The 20345-nt window shown below is 43.8% G+C and overlaps 1 protein-coding gene across 1 annotated transcript in view; it reads right to left on the bottom strand.

Annotated features, from left to right (window-relative positions):
- tprb (translocated promoter region b, nuclear basket protein) overlaps positions 1-20049 on the bottom strand; it is a 21821-nt gene extending 1772 nt beyond the window's left edge. Inside the window, exons 1-45 of the mRNA XM_013910851.1 lie at positions 19884-20049; positions 19414-19518; positions 19230-19303; positions 18573-18669; positions 18365-18468; positions 18085-18249; positions 17803-17895; positions 17603-17683; positions 17077-17164; positions 16812-16952; positions 16540-16643; positions 16214-16411; positions 15977-16084; positions 15636-15862; positions 15362-15525; positions 14868-15010; positions 13625-13773; positions 13307-13469; positions 13055-13189; positions 12824-12964; positions 12561-12729; positions 11990-12156; positions 11471-11623; positions 11266-11382; positions 10894-11097; positions 10620-10807; positions 10378-10525; positions 10136-10273; positions 8565-8696; positions 8306-8436; positions 7996-8206; positions 7687-7833; positions 7371-7569; positions 7054-7247; positions 6738-6811; positions 6229-6425; positions 5817-6101; positions 5564-5718; positions 5379-5459; positions 4929-5117; positions 4695-4844; positions 3288-3381; positions 2759-2922; positions 2569-2660; positions 2232-2308 (exon numbers count right to left, since the gene is read on the bottom strand). Of these exons, the coding sequence (XP_013766305.1) occupies positions 2232-2308; positions 2569-2660; positions 2759-2922; positions 3288-3381; positions 4695-4844; positions 4929-5117; positions 5379-5459; positions 5564-5718; positions 5817-6101; positions 6229-6425; positions 6738-6811; positions 7054-7247; positions 7371-7569; positions 7687-7833; positions 7996-8206; positions 8306-8436; positions 8565-8696; positions 10136-10273; positions 10378-10525; positions 10620-10807; positions 10894-11097; positions 11266-11382; positions 11471-11623; positions 11990-12156; positions 12561-12729; positions 12824-12964; positions 13055-13189; positions 13307-13469; positions 13625-13773; positions 14868-15010; positions 15362-15525; positions 15636-15862; positions 15977-16084; positions 16214-16411; positions 16540-16643; positions 16812-16952; positions 17077-17164; positions 17603-17683; positions 17803-17895; positions 18085-18249; positions 18365-18468; positions 18573-18669; positions 19230-19303; positions 19414-19518; positions 19884-20034 (6487 nt within the window). The 5' untranslated portion in view covers positions 20035-20049. The remainder of the gene's footprint in view (positions 1-2231; positions 2309-2568; positions 2661-2758; positions 2923-3287; positions 3382-4694; positions 4845-4928; positions 5118-5378; positions 5460-5563; positions 5719-5816; positions 6102-6228; positions 6426-6737; positions 6812-7053; positions 7248-7370; positions 7570-7686; positions 7834-7995; positions 8207-8305; positions 8437-8564; positions 8697-10135; positions 10274-10377; positions 10526-10619; positions 10808-10893; positions 11098-11265; positions 11383-11470; positions 11624-11989; positions 12157-12560; positions 12730-12823; positions 12965-13054; positions 13190-13306; positions 13470-13624; positions 13774-14867; positions 15011-15361; positions 15526-15635; positions 15863-15976; positions 16085-16213; positions 16412-16539; positions 16644-16811; positions 16953-17076; positions 17165-17602; positions 17684-17802; positions 17896-18084; positions 18250-18364; positions 18469-18572; positions 18670-19229; positions 19304-19413; positions 19519-19883) is intronic.
- Between the last annotated feature and the right edge of the window lie 296 nt (positions 20050-20345).

The following is a 20345-nucleotide window of genomic DNA, read 5'->3' as shown; positions in this document are numbered from 1 at the left end:
AGCACACAACACAGTAGTTGTTTGCAGATTTTCCTCCCATTAAAACACACACACACACACACACACACACACCTTCCCATTTAATCATTTTTCTGTATTTTTGCTTCTTTCCACACTGTAGATACAAACTCAAGAATCACATATATTAAGTAAGATCTATGGAATCTAAATTTGTTGCCAAGTAGCTGTTCTTTGCTTTGTTGACAGCGCTGCAAACCCTTCTCTCAATGAGCTGAGTAAAGAGAGGCCACAGTCCATCATTACTGAAGGTCAGTCTGTTTGAAATTGCGAAAACTCCCCAAGTGCAGTCGCAGAAACCATCAAGCGCTACGAGGAAACTGGCTCACGAGGACCGGCCCAGAAAAGGAAGAACAAGACGAATTTATCCGAGCATCGGATCACAAGTTAACAACACCTCAGATTAGAGCCCAGATAAATGTTCCAGGAGCTGGAAAACCACGACCTCATGAAGCTCATCGAGAGAACACCAAGCGTGCAAAGCAGTAATCACAGCGAAGGGCGGCTATTTCAAAGAATCTAAATTTTAAAACATGTTTTGAGTTATTTCACAATTTTTTGTTGGCTACATGATTCCACGTGTGTTCCTTCATAGTTTTGATGCCTTCAGAGAGAATCTATGATGTAAATAGTCATGAAAATAGAGAAAAAACATTAAAGGTGTGTCCAAACTTTTGACTGATAGTGTATAAAACAATGCGTTTCTGTCTGATGAGACCAGGTCAAGTTATATGTACAATTTTTCCAACCAACATTCATCAGTCCATTAAATCACGATAGGTGATATATTCACGCAGGTGACTTTTATGAGGGGAGGAGCAACGTAGTCATGCACAGACTGATTTGTGTGCTTAGAAAACTTTCTTTTCTTGTTTGTTTCAGTATTAATATAATAATAATATAATACAGCTACTTTTTGTATTATTTAGTCACTTATTTGAAATGCACCAAACTGCACAAAAGCCTTAACGTTGGGGATTTTTTTTTTTTTTTTAATTTCTGTTCACCTGAAGAAACATTTTGATTTTTAACTTGTTTAATTTGGTATTTGTTGTTTGGTTGAGTACGTAAGACAGATAAACGCAGTTATAATGGAAAAAAGCCAGTTTCTCTTCTCTGTGTTTTTTCATTTAAATTACATGTTTTGTTTTTTCTGAACATAGACCACTGCCCTTCTTTCCTTCTGTTATGAGTTTGAGTGAATCGCTGCACACTATTACCGTTTTTTGTTGACTGCTCCCCTTTGCTAATAAGGTTGGTTGAAGCTAACTTACTCATGGACAAATAAATAAATAAATCGCTCTTGTAAGAACGACCGGTGAACGGCTCAGCTTATCGTTGATTAGGGCTGTGCGATATGACCAAAATCTCATATCCCGATATCAGACATTTATCGTCACAACGACATATAATCAAACATTTGACATTTTCTGTAAATTTTGTGAATCTCAGGCAGTTCAACTTGCGTGAAGTGTTTTCAGCTGCGCCTCGTGTCCCTGGAGTCGAGTGTTACATAAGTTTAAACAGCTGCAGTTTTCTTTGTGAGCATTTATTACACGGCTGCGGGCAAAAGCCTGTTCTAAGGTTTATTTTTTACCACCCGACGGCTCTTTTTAGCTTCTCATCCGTAAACACTCTGCATCATATTTCACGTAATTCAGTTTATTTTGAAAGATCGCCGCAGGATCTTCAGCTTTATTGTGAAAGGTTTATGTTAAAAATAATCAAATGGACGGCGGAGCCACGCGATGGTGTTACCGTCGTTGTTGCCAACGACAACGCATAAAACAGTCGCTTGTCCGTCCGTAGTGTGGTTATGTTACATATCAGAGAACTTTCAGAAATTCTACAGTGACATCGAAACGATGAAAAATTATGGACGTAAACAGTTTATTTTGCGACACCACGAAACAAACGACAGCGTAAAATGAAACGACAGACGTTTTCACATCGTCATCTGATATATATCGTTATATCCAACAGCCCTATCGTCGATGGGTGATAAATTCGTCCAACCTTAAGACCAAGGTTAATTTTTGGTCTGCAAGTCCAACAGTTCGTTTAGCACAAAAACACTTTGTTTGTTCACCAACGGAAAACCAGACGGCTGAAGACGGAGAAGAATTTCCCCTTTCAACACGACCCCGAGGTTACATTTAAAAACAACAAACAGAAAACTGAAGTTTTGAATGAGCCAGCCGGAGCCACGTCACTGGTGTGAGCTGAAGACGGAGGTGCAGAGATGTCCTCATAATCTGAGTGCTTTGCAACAAAGAGTGGGGAAACTACACTACGGTGTATCACCAAGAAAACTGAACAAATCAAAAGGTGCATCAACAGAGTATTAGTGTAATGCTGTGCACTTATACAACCAGCCTAATTTACATTTGCAAAATATTTATTTTTCAGTGGAATTGCACAAACTACAGGTCACAATGAAACCAGGAGAATTTTCGACATGATTCACTGTTTGTATAAACGTGTAGTTCCTTAAAACCCTTAAAAGGTTTTCTGTGTTCCAACTTGCGGCCCGATGTGTGCGACACTTACTGGATGGCCTGATCGAAACCATCAGAGCGGTGAGGCACCACCAGAGTGGGAGTGCTGGGAACCATCCTGTCATCCTCATCGAAAAAGTGCTGCTGCAGATTGAAAGAGGGAAGAAAAGGGGGTCAAGGTTTCACACAGAGGTTCGTAGGAGTATCATGATGTAAATTCTCAGCCTTTCGATGTGACTCACAGCGCTGCCCGGCACACCGGGAGCAAGTCTGCCCACTGACTGGCGGCGCACTGGGATACGCTGTGAAGGCAGCTGATGCACTGGTCTCCGTGGCGACTGGGGCATGCGTGTACCAGAACTTGTGGGTTGCTCTGCAGAGAAAGCCTCCATTGTGCCACTCTCAACTAAAACAGAATTCAAAGGTTCAAATGAACAAGAGAAAATAAGATTTTAGATAAATATACTTTAAAACACCAAAAATGTAAACAAAGTAACTCCCTTTATAATCAGTATCTCAGTTACTTGTGACATTTAAACCTCCTTTTACCTAAAACATAAGTGAGTCGGGTTAATTTGCTTATTTTTCCCGTAAAGCAAATCTCTTCTTAGCAGTGAGCTTTGTTACGCCCGCTTTCAGACAGAAAACACAACACGACATCTTTCTCAGTCATCGCAGACTGTGGATACTAATTGGGTGGCGGGACGGTTTGTGAGCGCATGCAGAGTCTGAGGCACAGCTACGTATTCGACAGGGTTTCCTGGAGCTTACAGCTGGGTGTCTGGGAATCCGCCGGTCTTTGGGTGGAGTCGGACGCCCCCAGACTCTCCTCTGTCTCAGTGCCCGGCTCTGTTACGTCAGCTCCCTGAGAAACGAGGGGAAATAAAAGGAAACGAGTCAAAGAAGAAATTCAAAACCACTCCGAGATTAAAAAAGGCTGAATTTGGCAAACGAAGGTAAGACCAACGAGTAACATAACTTTGATGAGTGAGAGGAAACGCCGAAAGAGAAAGGTCATAAAACGGAGCAGTGCCAGGGTATACTGGCAGAGCATCACATGCAGATTATGATTCACTAAAACAACCGTGAGAGAAGCCGAGAGGTTAAAAAAAAGAAGAAGTTTGACCTCCGTCACAGAGAAAAACTCTGAATCAGATAGTGAGACGGTCCAGTGGTCTAACAGGCGAGTCCGGCTTAGCCTCCCTGTACTCTAAACAGGTACTACGGATGGCTTTATCGATTCTTGAGAACGGTCCCGTCCTCTACGGCAGCGGTCTCCAACCTTTTTTGCGCCACAGACCGGTTTGTGCCCGACAATATTTTCACGAACTGGCCTTTAAGGTGTCGCAGATAAATACAACAAAATAAAACCAAAAATTTAATGACTTTAAGTTAATTTCAGCTGCTTCTCTGGAGGTGTTTAGCGCCAAGATGCAGTTACAGAAACAGCTTTTTCCCCGCTGCCGTCACTAAACTTACCCGTGTATGTGTGGACGTAGGCTACTTTTGAAAAATATCTCCGTCCACATGTAAACGCTAAAAATGCACTTAAACGCTGTCAGGAACGTGCCAAATCCTAGCTGTGTAGAAATGTTGGCCCATTAGAAGTGTAGAAACAGTAAACAGGGTTTTATGCAAACCGTAACTACTTCTGAAAGGTTTTTGGGGTTTTTGGAAAGGCAGCTAATTCTGTGTTACTTTTCAAGAGCCTTTATATTTTAAATGCTAATAACCAAAAACAGTATTTTGGCTGGTGTAGACTCACAACTCAACTTAGGAATGAACAAAATGCCTACAGCATGCATACATTTGTATGCATTTGTATGCATATAAAATATAACACGTGTATCATTACTCCAAAACCTCACACACAAAACTGCAAATCCACACTTCAAGCCAAACCTCACACAAAGATTACAAGTAAAAAGCTTGTTAGCTGTTCCTTTGCAGACACTGACTCATCCTACTGAATATGTGCAACGAAGACTCGAGTAAAAATGTAAACAGCTAAAGTCAACACAGGCGCGCAGACAGGACGTTACGACACAGGGGCAGCATGTAAGTGACGGTGAAACGAGAGCGTGTGGAAAAACTGAGTGTGTGAGCGGGAAAGGCAGCGAGTGGGAAGGGTTAACACGGCGTGTGGGTGGCAGAGGTCACAGCTGGAGCTGCAGGTACCTCTGTGTCGTCTCCTTCGTAGGGCTCGTTGCAATCGCCGCTGCCCTCGTTGCTGTCCTCTCCTTCCTCTCCCATCTCTCCGTCATCATCATCCTCCTCGTCATCTTCCTCCTCCTCGTCTTCATCTTCTTCATCCTCGTCATCGTAGTCCTGGAAACCGGCAAATTTGTAAGACAAATTTTCACCGTTTTACATGTCGTCTTAAAAAAAAAAATTTGAACAAAACTGCCGTACCTGCTCGTCGTCTTCCTCTTCCTCCTCTTCTTGTTCTTCGTCACTCTCTGTGTCCGTTACGATAACGATCACTTCCTGCTGCAGTTGTTGCGTGGTCTCGCTTTGGCTCAGGGTAACCTCTTGCTCCATTGTAAGGGACTGGGAGGCTGTGCCTTCATCTCCATCCTCCAGCGTGGAAAACGCCTCCGTCTGCGGGGCGAAAAAGTGACAACGCAAAACATCATGCAAACTAGAAGATATCAGCACATTTCCTGCATGAATGTGACAACATTATCACAAGACTACTTTATGGTACTGCTACAATGGTGAAAACTGTTTTATGGTACAACATTATGAAATCCTCATTGGCAGCTTTGAGATTGAGTCTATTTATTTACTTTTAATCACTGCAAAGATTTAAATGATGGTAATTATCAGCTGATGTACAAAACTAAAAATGTTTTGGCCAACCTGGCTTCCTTCTCCACCGTCTAGACTGTCTGTTGGCACCACTCCCTCGGCCTCAGCGCTATCCTCGGCCAGCACCTCTTCCTACAATCAGAACCGGCGCATCAACATTCGCTCAAATTTAAAAAACAAACAAACAAACAAACAATCAAAACCATGGAGTTTTATGTGCATCAGTCCAGCCTCACCTCTGGACCCACTCTCTGGATAATGCGCAGCTTCTTTGATATGGGAGCCCGCGAGGTGTCCTCCTGAGTGGCTTCAGTGTCAGTGACCACACTGGCGGTCTCCTCCTCTTCCCGAGGACGCTTGGACATTGCTGATGTCCCCGGTGTTGCTGACACTGGAGAGAAATCGTGGCTATCGTTGGTTAAAGAATTAAGAAAAAACCTCGTCGTCTAAAACAAAATATCGCCTCGGCTTTCAAAAACAATCTCTCACCGGTTCCAAACACAGAGGACGACGTTGACGGCCGCTCCACCTGCGAGCTAGGCGTGGCCTCGATCGCCACAGGCGGTGGCTCCTGATTGGCTGGCTCTGTATGGGTCATGCTCTGCTGCTGCGTTGGTTGAACGAATGCGGTGGCCTGTGTCTGGGTCTGCTGCACAGTGAGCATGGGGCTAGCTAAGGTCGTCTGGACGTTGGGGCTGGCGGAGCGCACCGAGCCGCTCGCACTGCCGTACACGGTCACGTGCTCCACTGGTGGCCCTTCAGCTGGCTGCATCACTGTCCAAGAATAAAAATTACAAATACTGCAGGTTTTACCATGACTAAAAAAAAAAAAAAACCTGCAGTTAGTTTCCTACTCATGGACTCGCTAACAGCTCAGCTAAAGCTTTGCCGTTAAACCTACCTTCCTGCGTCTCCACCTGGGTGGTGGGCATGACCGTAGCAGTGGGCGTAGGAGTGGGCACAGGAGCTGGGGTGATCATGGGCCTGATGCTTGCTCTCGGAGTGGGTTTGTTCCCTGGGTTGACGGGCTGTTTACTGGCTGTAGCAACTACAGGTGTAGGCTTAATGTTGGCGGTTGGAGGCTCGGAGGTGCTGGCACTGACGGAGACAAGCATTAGGATGAGTCATTGTTCTCTGGACCTCAAAGATCCACTAAGAAAATGATACTCTCTCCTCCAAAGTCCAGACGTGGCACCTACACTGCCATTTCATTTTGAGATTGCAGAAGTCAGCGGCACGACCAAACGAATCAAGTCAAACAGCAAAAACTCAGAAAAGTGCAAGTGTGGACCAGCCACCAGTCAAATGAATAAAGTCAGCATTAAGACAAATACAAAACTCACGAAATGCATTGATGCATACTGAGTAAGACTTTTTAAATACTCCTCCATGCTTAAATAGTGCGCCTACCTGCCCCTGTCTGCAGCTGGAGTGGTCTTCAGGCTGATCTGCCTCTGCTCTGTGCTCCTCTGCGGCTCTTGGGTCTAAAAGCACCGAAAGAAAGAAAATGCTCAGAATCAGGACGCCGAACGGTCACTAAACTCGCCGTACTTCTCCAATCCAACATAGTTAAGCCATCAAAATAGAGAACACTGATAAAATAAAGACAATTTTAGCAACGCTTGCAGATAATCGTGTTTTAGTTGTGTGACACATACTTAAAACATTAAAATATTTATATCACAGCGAACCAGTGTAAGTAGACTAAAGTAAACAACATCCTCACCTTGCTGGGACCTGCCTCAGCTGGCTCATCTCGCTGCTCTTGTCTCTCCTGTTGACCTCGCAGGTCTCGGAGTTCTCGCTCCTGCCGACTCAGACGGCCCTCGTATTGAGACTTCAGAGCGCTCACTCGCACCTCCAGCTCCTCACGCTGCTGTTTTAGCTCCTCGTTTTCCTTCTGCAACTGGTCTTTAGCGCCTGGTCATAAATCGCAAACGTCACAGATTCGAAGTGAGAAGCGATGCTCGTTACGCAGAGCCAAGCGATGTGAGGAAGAGCAAGTAACTGGTAAAAATCAGGAGTTTATGGTAGTCCCCTCACCCACGAGCTGGTTGATCTTCTGCTTGGCACAAACGATGGCTTTCCTGGTCTTCTCCTCCTTCTCAGCCATCTGCTGTCGGAGCGCGTCCTCCTGAGAAGCTTTATCCTGCAGCTCCTGCCGCAGCCTGGTCAGCTCCGTCTGCAGCCGAGATGATTGTTCCTGGGCGTTACGTGCATCGGCCTCGCGCTCCGTGACCACCTAAGGTACGCGTGCAGAATTGTCTAAACACTTGTTTTTTTCCCACCCTCCCAAGAACTTTTAGTATAGAGGTTTATCAGCGCATATAAAACGGGGGGATTCAGCAAGTTTTCCTACCTTGTTCATGTTCTCCAGCTGTCCTTCTAGGTCTGCACTCCGAGCTTCAGCTTGACTCAGAGAATCTCTGAGGCTCTGCAGCTCCTGAACCGAGGCCTGACGAGCCTCCTCCTCTTGGGATGGGCCTGCCGCGGCCTCAGCTACAAGCTGGAGTACATACGGAGTTAAAGTTTAACCTCAAGGAAGCACAACTGTACTACTGATGAACCAATTTATCACCAGATCGTGATAAATCAAAACACATTTTACAACCACCCACTTTTACTTCAGGCTTTGGATTGAAGTTTAAGCTGTAATGGTAACAAGTACCTTGTCGTGCGCCACCTTAAGCTCATCGTACTGCGTCCTGTAACGGCGTCCGATCTTCTTGATCTGTGCGATGGTTCGCATCTTCTCCTGGAGTTCATGGTTTTTGGTCTCAATCTCCTTCTGCAGCCCGTTCTTGTCTTCGGTTATCTTACTCATACTGTCACGCAAGCTTTGTATTTGGTTCTGTAGGGAAGCTGTAAGATTATTTGTCCTATGGAGAGAAAAGAAGAGAAAACTAAAATGAATGAAGACAGGGGAAGAAAGAACAGACCAGGAGAGCCCAGTTCAGCACCTGTATGTAGTTCCTCACCTGACCACCTCAGATTTAAGTCTGTTGTTTTCCTCATTCAGCTGCTGGATACGTTTGAGATGCGCCTCCTTCTCAGAATGCAGACGCTTGTACTCTTCTGGATCCGAATCTTTCTGCTGACTCACCAAATGCTAGAGCGACATAAGGACAACTAGTCATTCATCTCACAACTTAGAAGTCTGTCTCATGACAAACGTAATTTTTCCCCTTCATATGAAAAATAAAATCTTTTTGTTTATATTTGGGTCTTTGCACCGACCTGAGTACGAGCCTTCCAGCGTTTGATTTCCTCTTCCAGCAGCTTCTTCTCTGCCTGCAGCATGCCGCTTTTCTCACTCAGCTCAGTGTTGGCCTGCTGCAGTGGCAAGATGTCCGACTCCAGCTTTTGCACCTGAACACACAAGAGATACTCAGACACTGAGAAGCTTTCAAACATAGCTGCCGCTTTGCTGCTGATTTCCTCCACCGAGTTGTCAAGTCTGCAGTTTATGTCTGTCTAGACTGTGTGTGTCTGTTAGGGTTGGGCGATTGAACAAATACGTTGACTATCACCGATAGGCTGAGCCCACTGGCGATCGTTTTTACAAGAGTGACTTATTTATTTGCCCGTGAGTACGTTTGCTAATAGTGATGGAGCTAATAGAAGCAGTCAACAGAAAAAACATAATAGCACCCTGTTTCATCTGCGAGCAAATGCTTGTTCCTGCAGAAGCTGGTGATAGCCTAGCATACTCAGCACGTACATGTTAATGCAAGTTAGTCGTGTTTGAGTCCTTTGCTCGCACTACACGTCTGCACAAGCGGCACACCGCTTTGGTTACATCCTCAGGTTTACCTCTTTCATCTGGTTTAAAGCCAAAGAAATCGCAAATTGGTGACTTTAGATTTTTTTTATTGCTGTCAGCGTTAATGCGCAGTCATGAAGACAAATGCGATTAACAATTAACCCATCTGTGCGCAGACTGAGTCAAAATCCCTGAAATGTCTCCGTCAACGCATTTGTTCACTCTGCGCTCCAGATGTGTTGAGCGCGTTAATAATTTTTAATCGTTAACCGCGTTTTTTTGGAAATTAGTTCGTCCATGTTTGGACTTCCTCTTGTTAACGCGCAAATCCGTGCATGATTACATTGCTCCGCCCATCAAAAAGTCTGCGCATGTGCGAATATATCGACTGGACTGACGCGTGTTGGTTGAATTTTTTTGTTTTACACATCTTCTGTGTTTACATATCTTTGTGGGGACCAACAGCCTTATGGGGACAAAATCCAGGTCCCCGTGAGTTTGAAAGCATTTTTCAGACTCAAAATGTGGTTTTAGTCTCAGGGTTACAATTAGGTCACGGTTAGGCATCCATTTTTGATGGTTAGGGTGAGCAGCTACGGAAAGCATTATGTCAGTTAGATGACAACACAGTGAGTGTATGTAAGACTAAAGAAATCTGATACGTGGGCACTCATTCACTAACTCACCCTGTCTGTGAGTTACAGGTGTGAATAGTGATCATAAATTAAGCTGACCATTCAGATTCAACATGTTGGTGTTTTTGGACATTTTTATGGTCACAATAACCTTTGACCACCAAAACTCTTAAAATACGTAGATGTTAACGTAAAATTTGAAATGTACAGAAGACATTCCAGACTCCACGTAGCATGCACTGATCGTCAAAGGGAAAATAAAATAACGCTCTTCTCGTGGGTGTTGTCAACATCAAATTTAAACACTTGCAATATTTGGATAATCGAGTGGTTATAGTGTACAAATGAGAAACTAATCTCCAGTGCACTGCTGGAGAACATGTGAGATTCAAGTCATCAGTGAGACTGACCTTAGCTTGAGTTTGCTGCAGTTCCTGCTCCATCCTATCCCTCTCTTCTCTCAGACTCTTGTTTGTCTCCAATAGGATGCTCATCGTTTCAGTCTTCTTCATCAGCTCATCGTGCTGAGCCAGGGTCTTCGCTGTCACCTGAAACAGAATAAAGTGTAAGATAAAGAAAATCCGTAGGCGATCTGCGCGCTCGGTACAGCCGCAAACCAGAAGTTACTGAGTCAACGAGTACACAAACAAACCTGCATCCTCTCTCGAGCAGCGCTCAAACTGTCCTGCACCTCCTTCAGCTCTCGTTCCAAATGCTCCACCCTCAAACGGTAACGCAAAGTCTCCCCTTGGGCGACCTCAAAACGAGACTCTGAGATCTCCTTCTCCCGACGTACAAACCTGTGATGAACAATGCGGATCAACCGTTCTTAGAAATAGTGAAATCATGACTGTGCAAGAACATCCTGCAGTGTGAGCTAGATAAGCCCGTTACCTGAGAATCTCAAGAAGCTGGTCCTGGGATTTTCCCTCTTCAGTCAAAGATATGTTGAGGGAACTTTCACTGGCAGCACGCTGCAAATTATCTGCCATCTTGCTGCTCATGGCCTGGATCTGCTCATGAAGGAGGGTGTTCTGCCTTTGCAGCTCCTCATAGCGGCTCTCCATCTTGGACATCTCCTCCTGTCAGACGAGTTAAGACGAATTAAAACATATCATAATATATCTAACATAACATATCTAATCTATTTATGTAATGTAAAACAAACCTTGAGGATCTTCTCTTGCTCCTCCCATGACACTCTGGCCTCCAGTAGCTCAGCACTGATCCTCTGCTCTCTCTCCCCCAGCTGGTGTTTGAGCTCTGCAGCCTGCAGGACCTGGGCTTTAGCTGCCTGCAGGGCTTCCACGTCCGCTGCGTGCAGCATCATCTCCCGCTCGTATTTATCTTGAGCTTCAGCTGCCAGTTTAACCTTGAAGAGCAAAAGAAGGTTTGGAGTCAGAGTTTCTCAACATTTCTTCCCCTCTCCCCACAAATTACTTCATATTTTTGATTTTTACCTGCATTAAGTGACCTCAAACCAGAATATTCCACACTTGGATTATTTTCCTCCATGTAATATTTTATTATGACTGCTTACCTGATCTTGGCAGTCCTTAATAGCCTGCTGTTTCTGGGCTTCAACGACTGCAACCTGCTGTAGCGCTGCCTGGTGGTCTGCCTGGGCACTGCTAAGACTTCTCTTCAGGTCATTTATCTAACACAAACAAACAAAAATGTTTCCAGTAACAGAAACAAGTAAACGCATTTTTCACTTGTGCCTGGTTATAACAAAGCTTTCGTACTTGTTCCTCCAGAGCAGCCAGGACACTCTTCTTCTGCTCCTTCAGGTCTTGCTTCTCTTTCTCTGCTTGCAGAAGCTTCTCTTCGAGTCTGCAGCGCTGCTCCTCGGCCTCCTTCATACGGCCTTCAATGGATGAGCGCGCCTGCTCCGTCACCTGGTTGTCACACACGTCACATTACATTTAGAAAAACAAAACATTTACGTGATTTTTAAAACTTAACGTGCCAAATTTGTAATTGTTGAGACGATCTCAACCCTGATCATTGTGTACACCAATAATAAATAATATTGAGCTGCCTCGTGGCTACTTTTTAACTTTCATACAGTAACAGACTGTGAAGCTTCTTGAATCACATCTGTATCGTCTGTACTTTCATATAAAGTTACAATTTCAACATAAACTAAAACAACTTTTTATTTGATTAACAGCAACAACCCTTTGAATGTTTTCCACTTTCATATTTTTTGTCCTATTTGGATGTTTTATGAGCTGACGTTGTTTCACGATCGAGCCCCCAACCTGTTTCTCGTTCTCCAGCGATTCCTCGAGGCTCTGAGCCATCGCTTGGTACTGCTCCATGCTGGATGTGGTGGCCTGGAGGCTCTCTGCAAGCTCTTCAACCCGCGTTTCAGCAAGCTGCAGGCGGCCTCGTAGGTCCTCTCTGTCTTGATCTGAACCAGGCAGGCCTGCAAGCGAGTAAAGCATTTTGGAAGTTGTTGTGTGATGAGAAAGGGGGACGCAAATGTGCACTAATCAAATATACCAATTAAGTTTGAAGAACCTGTGCTTAAGTTCCCACAGATTTTCAAAAGGTTTTAGACATTTTACTAGACCTCATGTCAAATAAACAGAACCCAGTGCAACACTCAGGCTTTTAAAAGTTCAGATAAAACTGGAACATCTGAGCAATTTACTTGCGTCTCAAACATTCAAACTAGAACGTAGGATCCAAAAGAATGACGACGTTAAACATGCCTGGTGGTATTTCATGACATCCCGACAACATGCAAAGAATTTAGGTTTGTACGTGTCTGGATTTTATTGTGAATGTTAGTTTAACTTCTTCTGTCTGTAAACATTTAATGCCGACCTCTGCCGATCGGTGTAGAGGGGGAGCTCAGGATGTGACGCCCTTCGATGCTGCCTTGCTGCATCCTGAGGGTGTTGAGCTCAGACTCGGCGGCATGAAGTTGTTCCTTTGTTTTTTGGTGTAAGGCGACTTGTGTCTCCAACTGCCTCTTTGCATCCATTAACTGAATCTGTGCATATGAAAAAAAGAAAATCATTAGCACTATATCTGCATCCTTCTCTGGCCTACAAAAGATGATAGAAACTGTTTTATTGGATGCCTACTTCCTGGTTTCTGCTGAGCAGGTGGCGCTGCTCCACTTCTTGTTCAAGCCTCTTCTGTAGCTGGGAGATCTCTCGCTCCTGTTTCTCTAGCTGGCTGTTCAGACGCTGACGTGTGTCGACCTCAGAGCGCTCCAGAGTGGCCTAAAAGAACAGAAAAGGTAACGTTAATTTTGTTTATGTGAAGATGTGACAGTCAGACACTGACAGAAAAAAAAAACAACCTCAGATTACCTGAATAGCCTGGAGGTTGGTCAGCAGCAGGTTTTGGCTCTGCTGCTGGCTCAGAATCGTCTCTTTCTCCTGACTCAGCCGGGACTCGACCAGCTTCAGCATGTCTCTCTCCTTACGCAAGTTCTCAGCACGGCCCTGAAAAGGTGGATGAGATTCAGTTCACAGTACGTGTCTCAGTATATCCTGGAGCAGGGACACGTCCAACTCCAAAGTGATCCGAAGCACAAATATGACACTGGACACGGGGCAAACCTCAGCCATGGCGAGTTTCTCCTTGGACTCTTTAAGATCCTCATTCAACGTGTGGACGGTCTGTTCAAGCTTTTGTGTGGCAGCCTCCATCTTCTGTCCTTTCTCTCTCAGTGAAGCAATCTCCTTCCTGTAGCCCTCGACATTGTCCTGCAGCATCTCGTACCTGAGAGCGTAAAAAGCTGACGTCACTTCTGCTGACTGATGTCCTTGTGATTAAATGTTTGATTTTAACAGTGGACATTTCCCCTGAAAAGTTCACATGCTCCAAGTTCTGTTCCTGCTACACCCCCCCCCACACACACATTTTTTTAAAATTACCTTTTGGAAGCAAACTCTAGCTGTGTGGATATCTTAGCATTCTGGGAGCGGAGCTCCGAGAGCTGTTCCTGGAGTTTCTCGTTCTGTTCGGTCATCGCCTTCTCGCTCTCCGCGCGCTCCTTCTTATAGGTGGAGAAGACGTCCTGCAACTGCAAAGAAACCAGACATTTTATTTACTTTGATAGAGGTGTTAGTAAATAAATAAATACAATTTTATTTCTATAGCACCTTTCTAGACAGAATCACAAAGTGCTGCACATAAGATAACAAATAATAAAAGGGTAAAACAGACAATATAAAACAGGCAGAAATTTAACCAAAAACTGTTTTAAAAAGGTGAGTTTTGAGTTGTTTTTTTAAAAACAACGACCGAGTCCACAGATCTTAATGTCTGAGGGAGAGAGTCCACAGTCTCGGGGCCACTGTGGCAAAAGCTCCGTCACCCTTAGTTCTCATCTTAGTCTGTTTTATTGCAAGTAAGCCCTGATCAGATGACCTCAGGGACCTGCTGGGGACATCGGGCTGTAGCAGATCGGAGATGTAGGCTGGTGCCAGTCTATGCAAGGCTCTAAATGTCAAGACCAGGATCTTAAAATGAACTCTAAATTCAACAGGAAGCCAGTGTAGCTGAAACAGCAACGGTGTCACATGAGAATACTTGGAGGATTTTGTCAAAAGTCTAGCTGCAGCGTTTTGCACAACCTGCTGACGATCCAGAGAACCTTTGCTTAGACACATGAACAAAGAGTTACAACAGTCCAAGCGTGAGGAAATAAGTGCATGTATAGCTATCTCCAGTTCAGGGCGAGATAAAATAGGGCTTAACTCGGCCACATTTCTTAAATAATAAAAAGCGAGTCAAAAGTGACACCTAAATTCCTGATAGAGGATTTAACATACACAGAAAGAGGACCAAGGGCTTTCACTATCTGGGATACAAATCTGTCCGGAGCACATATGAGGACTTCAGTTTTCCCTCGTTGAGTTGGTGGAAATTTACAGCCATCCAACGTTTGATAGAATCTAAGCAGTCATTTAAAAGCCAATAGTCTGCCAATAAACACACTGCTGTCTGTGATTCAGAGACCTACAAACGTCTTTATGTGGGCACTCTGCCATCTGGTGGCCAGCACGAGCAACACGATGCAAAGTCCCAAGCTTTTAATGAAGAAAAGAAATAAAAGAATAAAATAAAAGAAATAAATATTTTCAGTTTCCGTCTTGTGAGGCAAATTTAGCTCACCTGTCGCAGAGCCGCCTTGGCCTCCAACGCCTCAGCAGACTCTGTGGCCATGGAAACAAGAGCGGTGGGTGTTCCTGCGGTGGGAGTGGCCGCGGGGGAACGACGTGGGGTAGACGTCAGGGAGAATTCTTCAGTTGGTGTACCTGGTGGATAAACAATCAAATATTCATCCGTGCTCTTCTGCTTATCCTTTTCAGGGTCGCGGGAGGGCGGAGAGGCAGCGCAGACCCTGGACAGGTCGCCAGTCTGTCACAGGGCGAACACAGAGGCAGACATTCGATTCGCTCTCACCTATCGGCAATTTAGAGTTTCCAGTTAACACTAACTGCATGTCTTTGCACTGTGGGAGGAAGCCAGAGCGAACAACATGCAAACTCAAATATTCAAATATTAAAATTCCCTGTAACGTGTAAAACTGCTGTGAAATTAGTGTATCGAATTCTATAAACAATATTCGCTTATGATTTTCAAGATGCAAGTGTTCACGTTCTTACCTTGTTGTGGGAAGTTGACTCCGGTCGCCTGAGCCAGTAAGACTCGGTACATGTCCCTCTGCCTCACAATGGACTCTGTCATCTTTATCTGCTGGCTGCGTTGCTCTCTCAAAGACTCCAGCTCAGCCTGGGCCTTCCCCAAACTCTGCTCCAGCTCCCCGTGCCTGAGACAGTTCATTGTGGGGGAAAAAGGTGAGATAATATTTTAGGTCAGATGCAAAACTCTGGCTAAATAAATACATTTTTTAAAAAGCCATTAAACATTGTAATATACTTATTGCCGGTAGCCTCAAACTCCTCCTTCTCCTGGGCTTCACTGAGATCTCTGAGGGCCGCAAGAAGACGCTGGTTCTGCTTCTGAAGCTCCTCCACACTACGGAAAGTCACCAAGTGTTGGCTGATCACCTCTGACGTGCTGCTGACATCAGCTGAGCTCACCTCCTCCTCGTGAATCACGTGGTTCCCACGAGCTTCTTCGAGCTCAATCAGCAGCACGCGAACCTAGAAGAAACGATAAGGGGTAGTAGAGAAATTTTATTTGAGTGATTTGATTATTTCGGTCATTATTTTGAAGACTGACAAAGTTTATCCGCACAAAGAAAAGGACGAACCCACCTGCTGAGCCATGTCAGCGAGCTGAAGCTCAAATCTCTGATTGTCTCTCTCCAGGACCGAGGAGCGCTTGTTGGCCTCGTCGGCCTCGCTCTGCAGGCGGTGAACCTCCTGTAACAAACGTGAACGGAAAGTTCGAGCGTTGCTTGTTATTAGCAGTCACTGTTTACGGTTTTCTTGTCAATTAAAAAGCAGCAAAAATCTATTTGATCACGCAAACAACGCGGCTCCATTACAAACCTTAACAGCCTGCTCCAGCTTGGCAGAAAGGCTGGCCACTGATTTCTGCATGCGCTCATGCTCATCCCTCTGCCTTTTCAGGATGGGGGCTTTCGCTTCCACTTCCTGCACAATGTCGTCCAGATACTTGTTGACTCGCTTGTTCTCCAACCGCTCCAACTGCAGCTGCTCCTGGCTCTCCACGTATGCTGTATACAACTGAAGACGTGATAATCAAACATCTTGTTGTTAGTTCAACACACGTCGGTAAGAAATCCGAACAAGCAAGACACACAACTCTAGAGTCATGAAATTTGTAATGAAACTTAACCCTGAGCTGTACGCACCTCAGTCAGCTTCATACCAGGTTTTATCTTGGATATAGCAGCGGCTGTTGGAGACATTGTTGTCATTTGCTCTTCTGTCAGAATGGATGTTGAGGCAACAGGGCCTGGACAGACAAAGAGAAAGTTCAAATGATCACATTATATATAAATAAATAAATAAAATAAATCCACGCAAGGCTTGGCTGAAGTTCCAGAAAATTAATTTTGCATTGCCTACAAATAATCAGCATGTCAATGAAATGAAGACAGGAATAAAAATCAACTCCACTGACCTCTAAGTTTGGAACTTGACAGCAGTTCATTGGCATTGTCCAGCTCCTTCTCAAGGCCCTGAATCCTGTCCTTTAGCTCACCGACAGTTTTGTCTGTGACGCCATTCATTTCCTGCAACTTATCCTCGAGAGCCTTGTTGGCTGTCAAGGAGGGAAGAAAAACAAAGACTCTAAAATGCCAACAACCTGCAACTACACGAGCAAACAAACTGAACATCTTCTGTCCTTCTAGGATAGAAAACATGATTACAGAGGAGCCTTTTACCTTCACCGGCATCTTTCAGCAGCTTGTGCAGCTCCTCCACCGCCTGACTCAGCTCTTTGCTTTTGGCCTCAGAATCTGCAGCTGCTCCCTGCCAGAATAAACGGTGAAGTATAACAAACACCGGCAAAGAAGCCGAGCAAATACATGCAGGCATTCATTGCATTTACAAACGTAAAGCTTAAGCACTGTCATTTTAATTTAATATGTAAACACTCAAAGATTATGTTTTTAAATCACAAGTTCCCTATAACAATTTTATTGAGCCAAGAACACACAAACAATAATTAACCGGCATCTGTGGTCAGCAAAGAAAGAATTTCATTGCACAAAGAAATGACTTTTCTCTTGTGACACATGACAATAAACACTTTGAATCTTTGAATTTGAATCCTGGTAACAAATTTAGAAGTTGTTGATCACGGGCGCTACAATCATAACGTAACGTAATAATTTACCAATGCAAACTTGGAAATAATGGTCCAGAAGTACAGAGCACCACATGGTTTCATTTTGCACGTGTACATACCTTGTGTAAATTGCAAAGCTTAATGTTGGTATTGAGCTCATTTCGTAACTTCTCCTCCATGCTGGTGTGTTGCTCCTTGGCCTAAAACAAGTTCAAATCCAACCATTCATTTTCACTCCGAGTGCCTTCATTATAATGTACGTTTACATAATACCAAAGGGTTTGATTAAAAAGGAATTACTGTCTGCAAACAGACATACTTCTTTGAGTTTGCTGATCATCTCCTCGTTTTGTTTCTGAAGGTTCTCGTTTGATGTCTTCAGACTGGTCACTTGATCTTGGAGTTTTTTCACCTAGAAATCACAAATGGCATCAGATGACAAGTCAAATAAGGTTCTACACAGTCTCAAAATAAATAACTGCCTACACTCAAGGCACAATGAGCACGGAGATCAAAGTAACAAACCAAGACTATCGCGACAAACTTCTTCAGACATAAACATCCCAAAGAAAAAACAAAAACAACAAAAAAAGGGACTTGCCTCATCTTCTTTATTCTCCAGGGAACACTTCAGCTCCAGGATCTCGTTACCCTTCTGCCGGGACAGGGACAGCAGGTCCTCACTCTTGGCCTTCAGCTCCTCGTTAAGCCAAGCTGTCTGACTGTTCAGCAGCTCTTTCTCTTGTTCCATTCGCTTCTCCTTATACTAGAATAGATGACAACTTCAATCAGTGATCTGCTGATAACCGCAGAAAACAGAAAACAACTTTCTCTCGCAGGTGGTGTTAAGATATTAAATCTACATGAAAATATCAACTCACTTTGATGTTGACTTCAGCTGCTTCGAGATCATCCAACTTCATCTGCAGGGTCATCTTTGACGAGTTCACTTCCACCAACTTATCATTGAGTTGCCTCAGGTCATCTGGAAGAGCAAAAGAAATGACTCTGTTATGTAGAGGTGAGATTTTACATTTGCAAATATAGATGCAATACATATGAAGTTATATAAAAATGTTCTTTTCATACCATTTAAGTTCTCCACTTCTAAGGATCTCCTTTCCAGTGTTCGCACAAGTTCTCGCTTTTCTGCCTCCAATTCATCTTTGGCTTTGGACAGCACAGTCTAAACAAATGCATGAATTTAAACAGAGTGCTTAGTGTTATAATACTTACAAATTAAGCACATCTTAAATCCTTAAAGCATCCAAAGCAGTTTAGTAACGCAGACATTTCCTCTTTACACATATATTTTCATTATCAAGAAACTTCTTCTACAAGGTGCATGAGTGCAAAAGGGGAGGGGCTGGTCACGTTAAGAGATCTGATTGGTCAATCCAGTGTTATTAATGAAAATGAAGGAATGGGCTCCTTTTATATTAAACGTGGAAGTTATGGCATAAGCGCAAGTAGGATTTAAATCTTGGGTGTCAAACTGTGTTAAACCTTTTTCTATTGTTATGTTTGATTTGATCACCTGCCATACGTACAGTTTTTACAAGCATTCTTGCTAAAAAACGCTTGATTGTTCTAAAACTGTTCGTAATAACTCTGAACCTCACACCAACAGCAATAATAAATGCTCAGGCTCCAGAGGACATGACCACTGCAGTTCCCGGTAGACTAAAATAAATTAGAAACATTCTTTAACACAAAGCGGTTATCGGTGATTTTCGGATTCCCTACCTGCTCTGATGACAACCTCTGTTGTGCAGATTCATATTCTCGGTTCTTCTCGCGAACACTTTGGAGTTCCTCTCCTTCAGGAAAAAAAAAAGAAAGTTAGCAGAAAGAATAAAGGTCGACATTGTGGAGTCATAAGTGGAATCAGTCCGAGTCCGATCAGAAAACCTAAATATATTATTCTCACCAAGTCTGTTAAACTCATCTTTGAGTTTAAGATGTTCTTGAGTGTGAGACAGGAAGTCTTCTTGACATTGGGAAAGCTGTTTAACTTTTTCGAAGAACTGTTGCTCTGTAACAAGAAGGTAAACAAAAACAGCTAAGACAAGAAGACAGAATCATCGCCTTCTTGCTTTATTTACATCTTGTTTGCTATGAAAAGCAGTGGTTAGCTCAGAGGGTTAACTAGTGCTAGCATTAGCTAGCATCTCATTCTTGTTATTGGAAAAGCGCAGGTTCATCGCTTGATAGCTTTAATCAACATTTTAAAGCCCCTGACGGACAAATGAAGTAACAAACAAAGGACGGTTAGTATGTTCAGTACGTTCAAACTTCTGAGGTTTAACATTGCACGGTTTAAAACGGGCATGCATGCACTGTAAGCAAAGCCAAACACTTTAGCACAGCTAGCTATCAGGATAACAGGGAATAACTTACCGCTGTCAACCCGGAATTGCTCGTGTTGGGCTTTTAATGAATCGATTTCATACCGCAGATCAGAAACAATTTTCTCGAGTTTACTTTGAATTGTTTTTGGTAGCTTGGCTAGTTCGGAAGCCTCCAACTCCTGTTGCAGGAGTGCCGCCATTTTTCCCGACTACAAGACGAGCACGCGCAGTTGATAATTTGAAGCATTATGGGAAATGTATTTCTTTTAAGCGAGGTAGCAGTTTAGTCAACCTAAACAAATCTCGCTTGAAAACATAAGTATTAAGCTGTAAAAACAAAACAACAAACAAATAAAATAATTATGTGTATACCGTGTGTTAGCAACTAGGTCTAAGTTTTTAAAAAATCGTCCTCGTGACCTCTGGTGTATACAGATACTCCAGACAGTGACCGCCGGCAGATGACGCCAAAACATACTAAATCGACGTCAATGTAAGTACCAATGTACCA

The sequence above is a fragment of the Pundamilia nyererei genome, unplaced genomic scaffold, assembly GCF_000239375.1.
Source record: "Pundamilia nyererei isolate P.nyererei 1_Seehausen unplaced genomic scaffold, PunNye1.0 scaffold00050, whole genome shotgun sequence".
Classification (NCBI taxonomy): Eukaryota; Metazoa; Chordata; class Actinopteri; order Cichliformes; family Cichlidae; genus Pundamilia; species Pundamilia nyererei.
The sequence above is the reverse complement of the archived record's forward strand: the minus strand, read 5'-3'. Positions and strand labels throughout refer to the sequence as shown.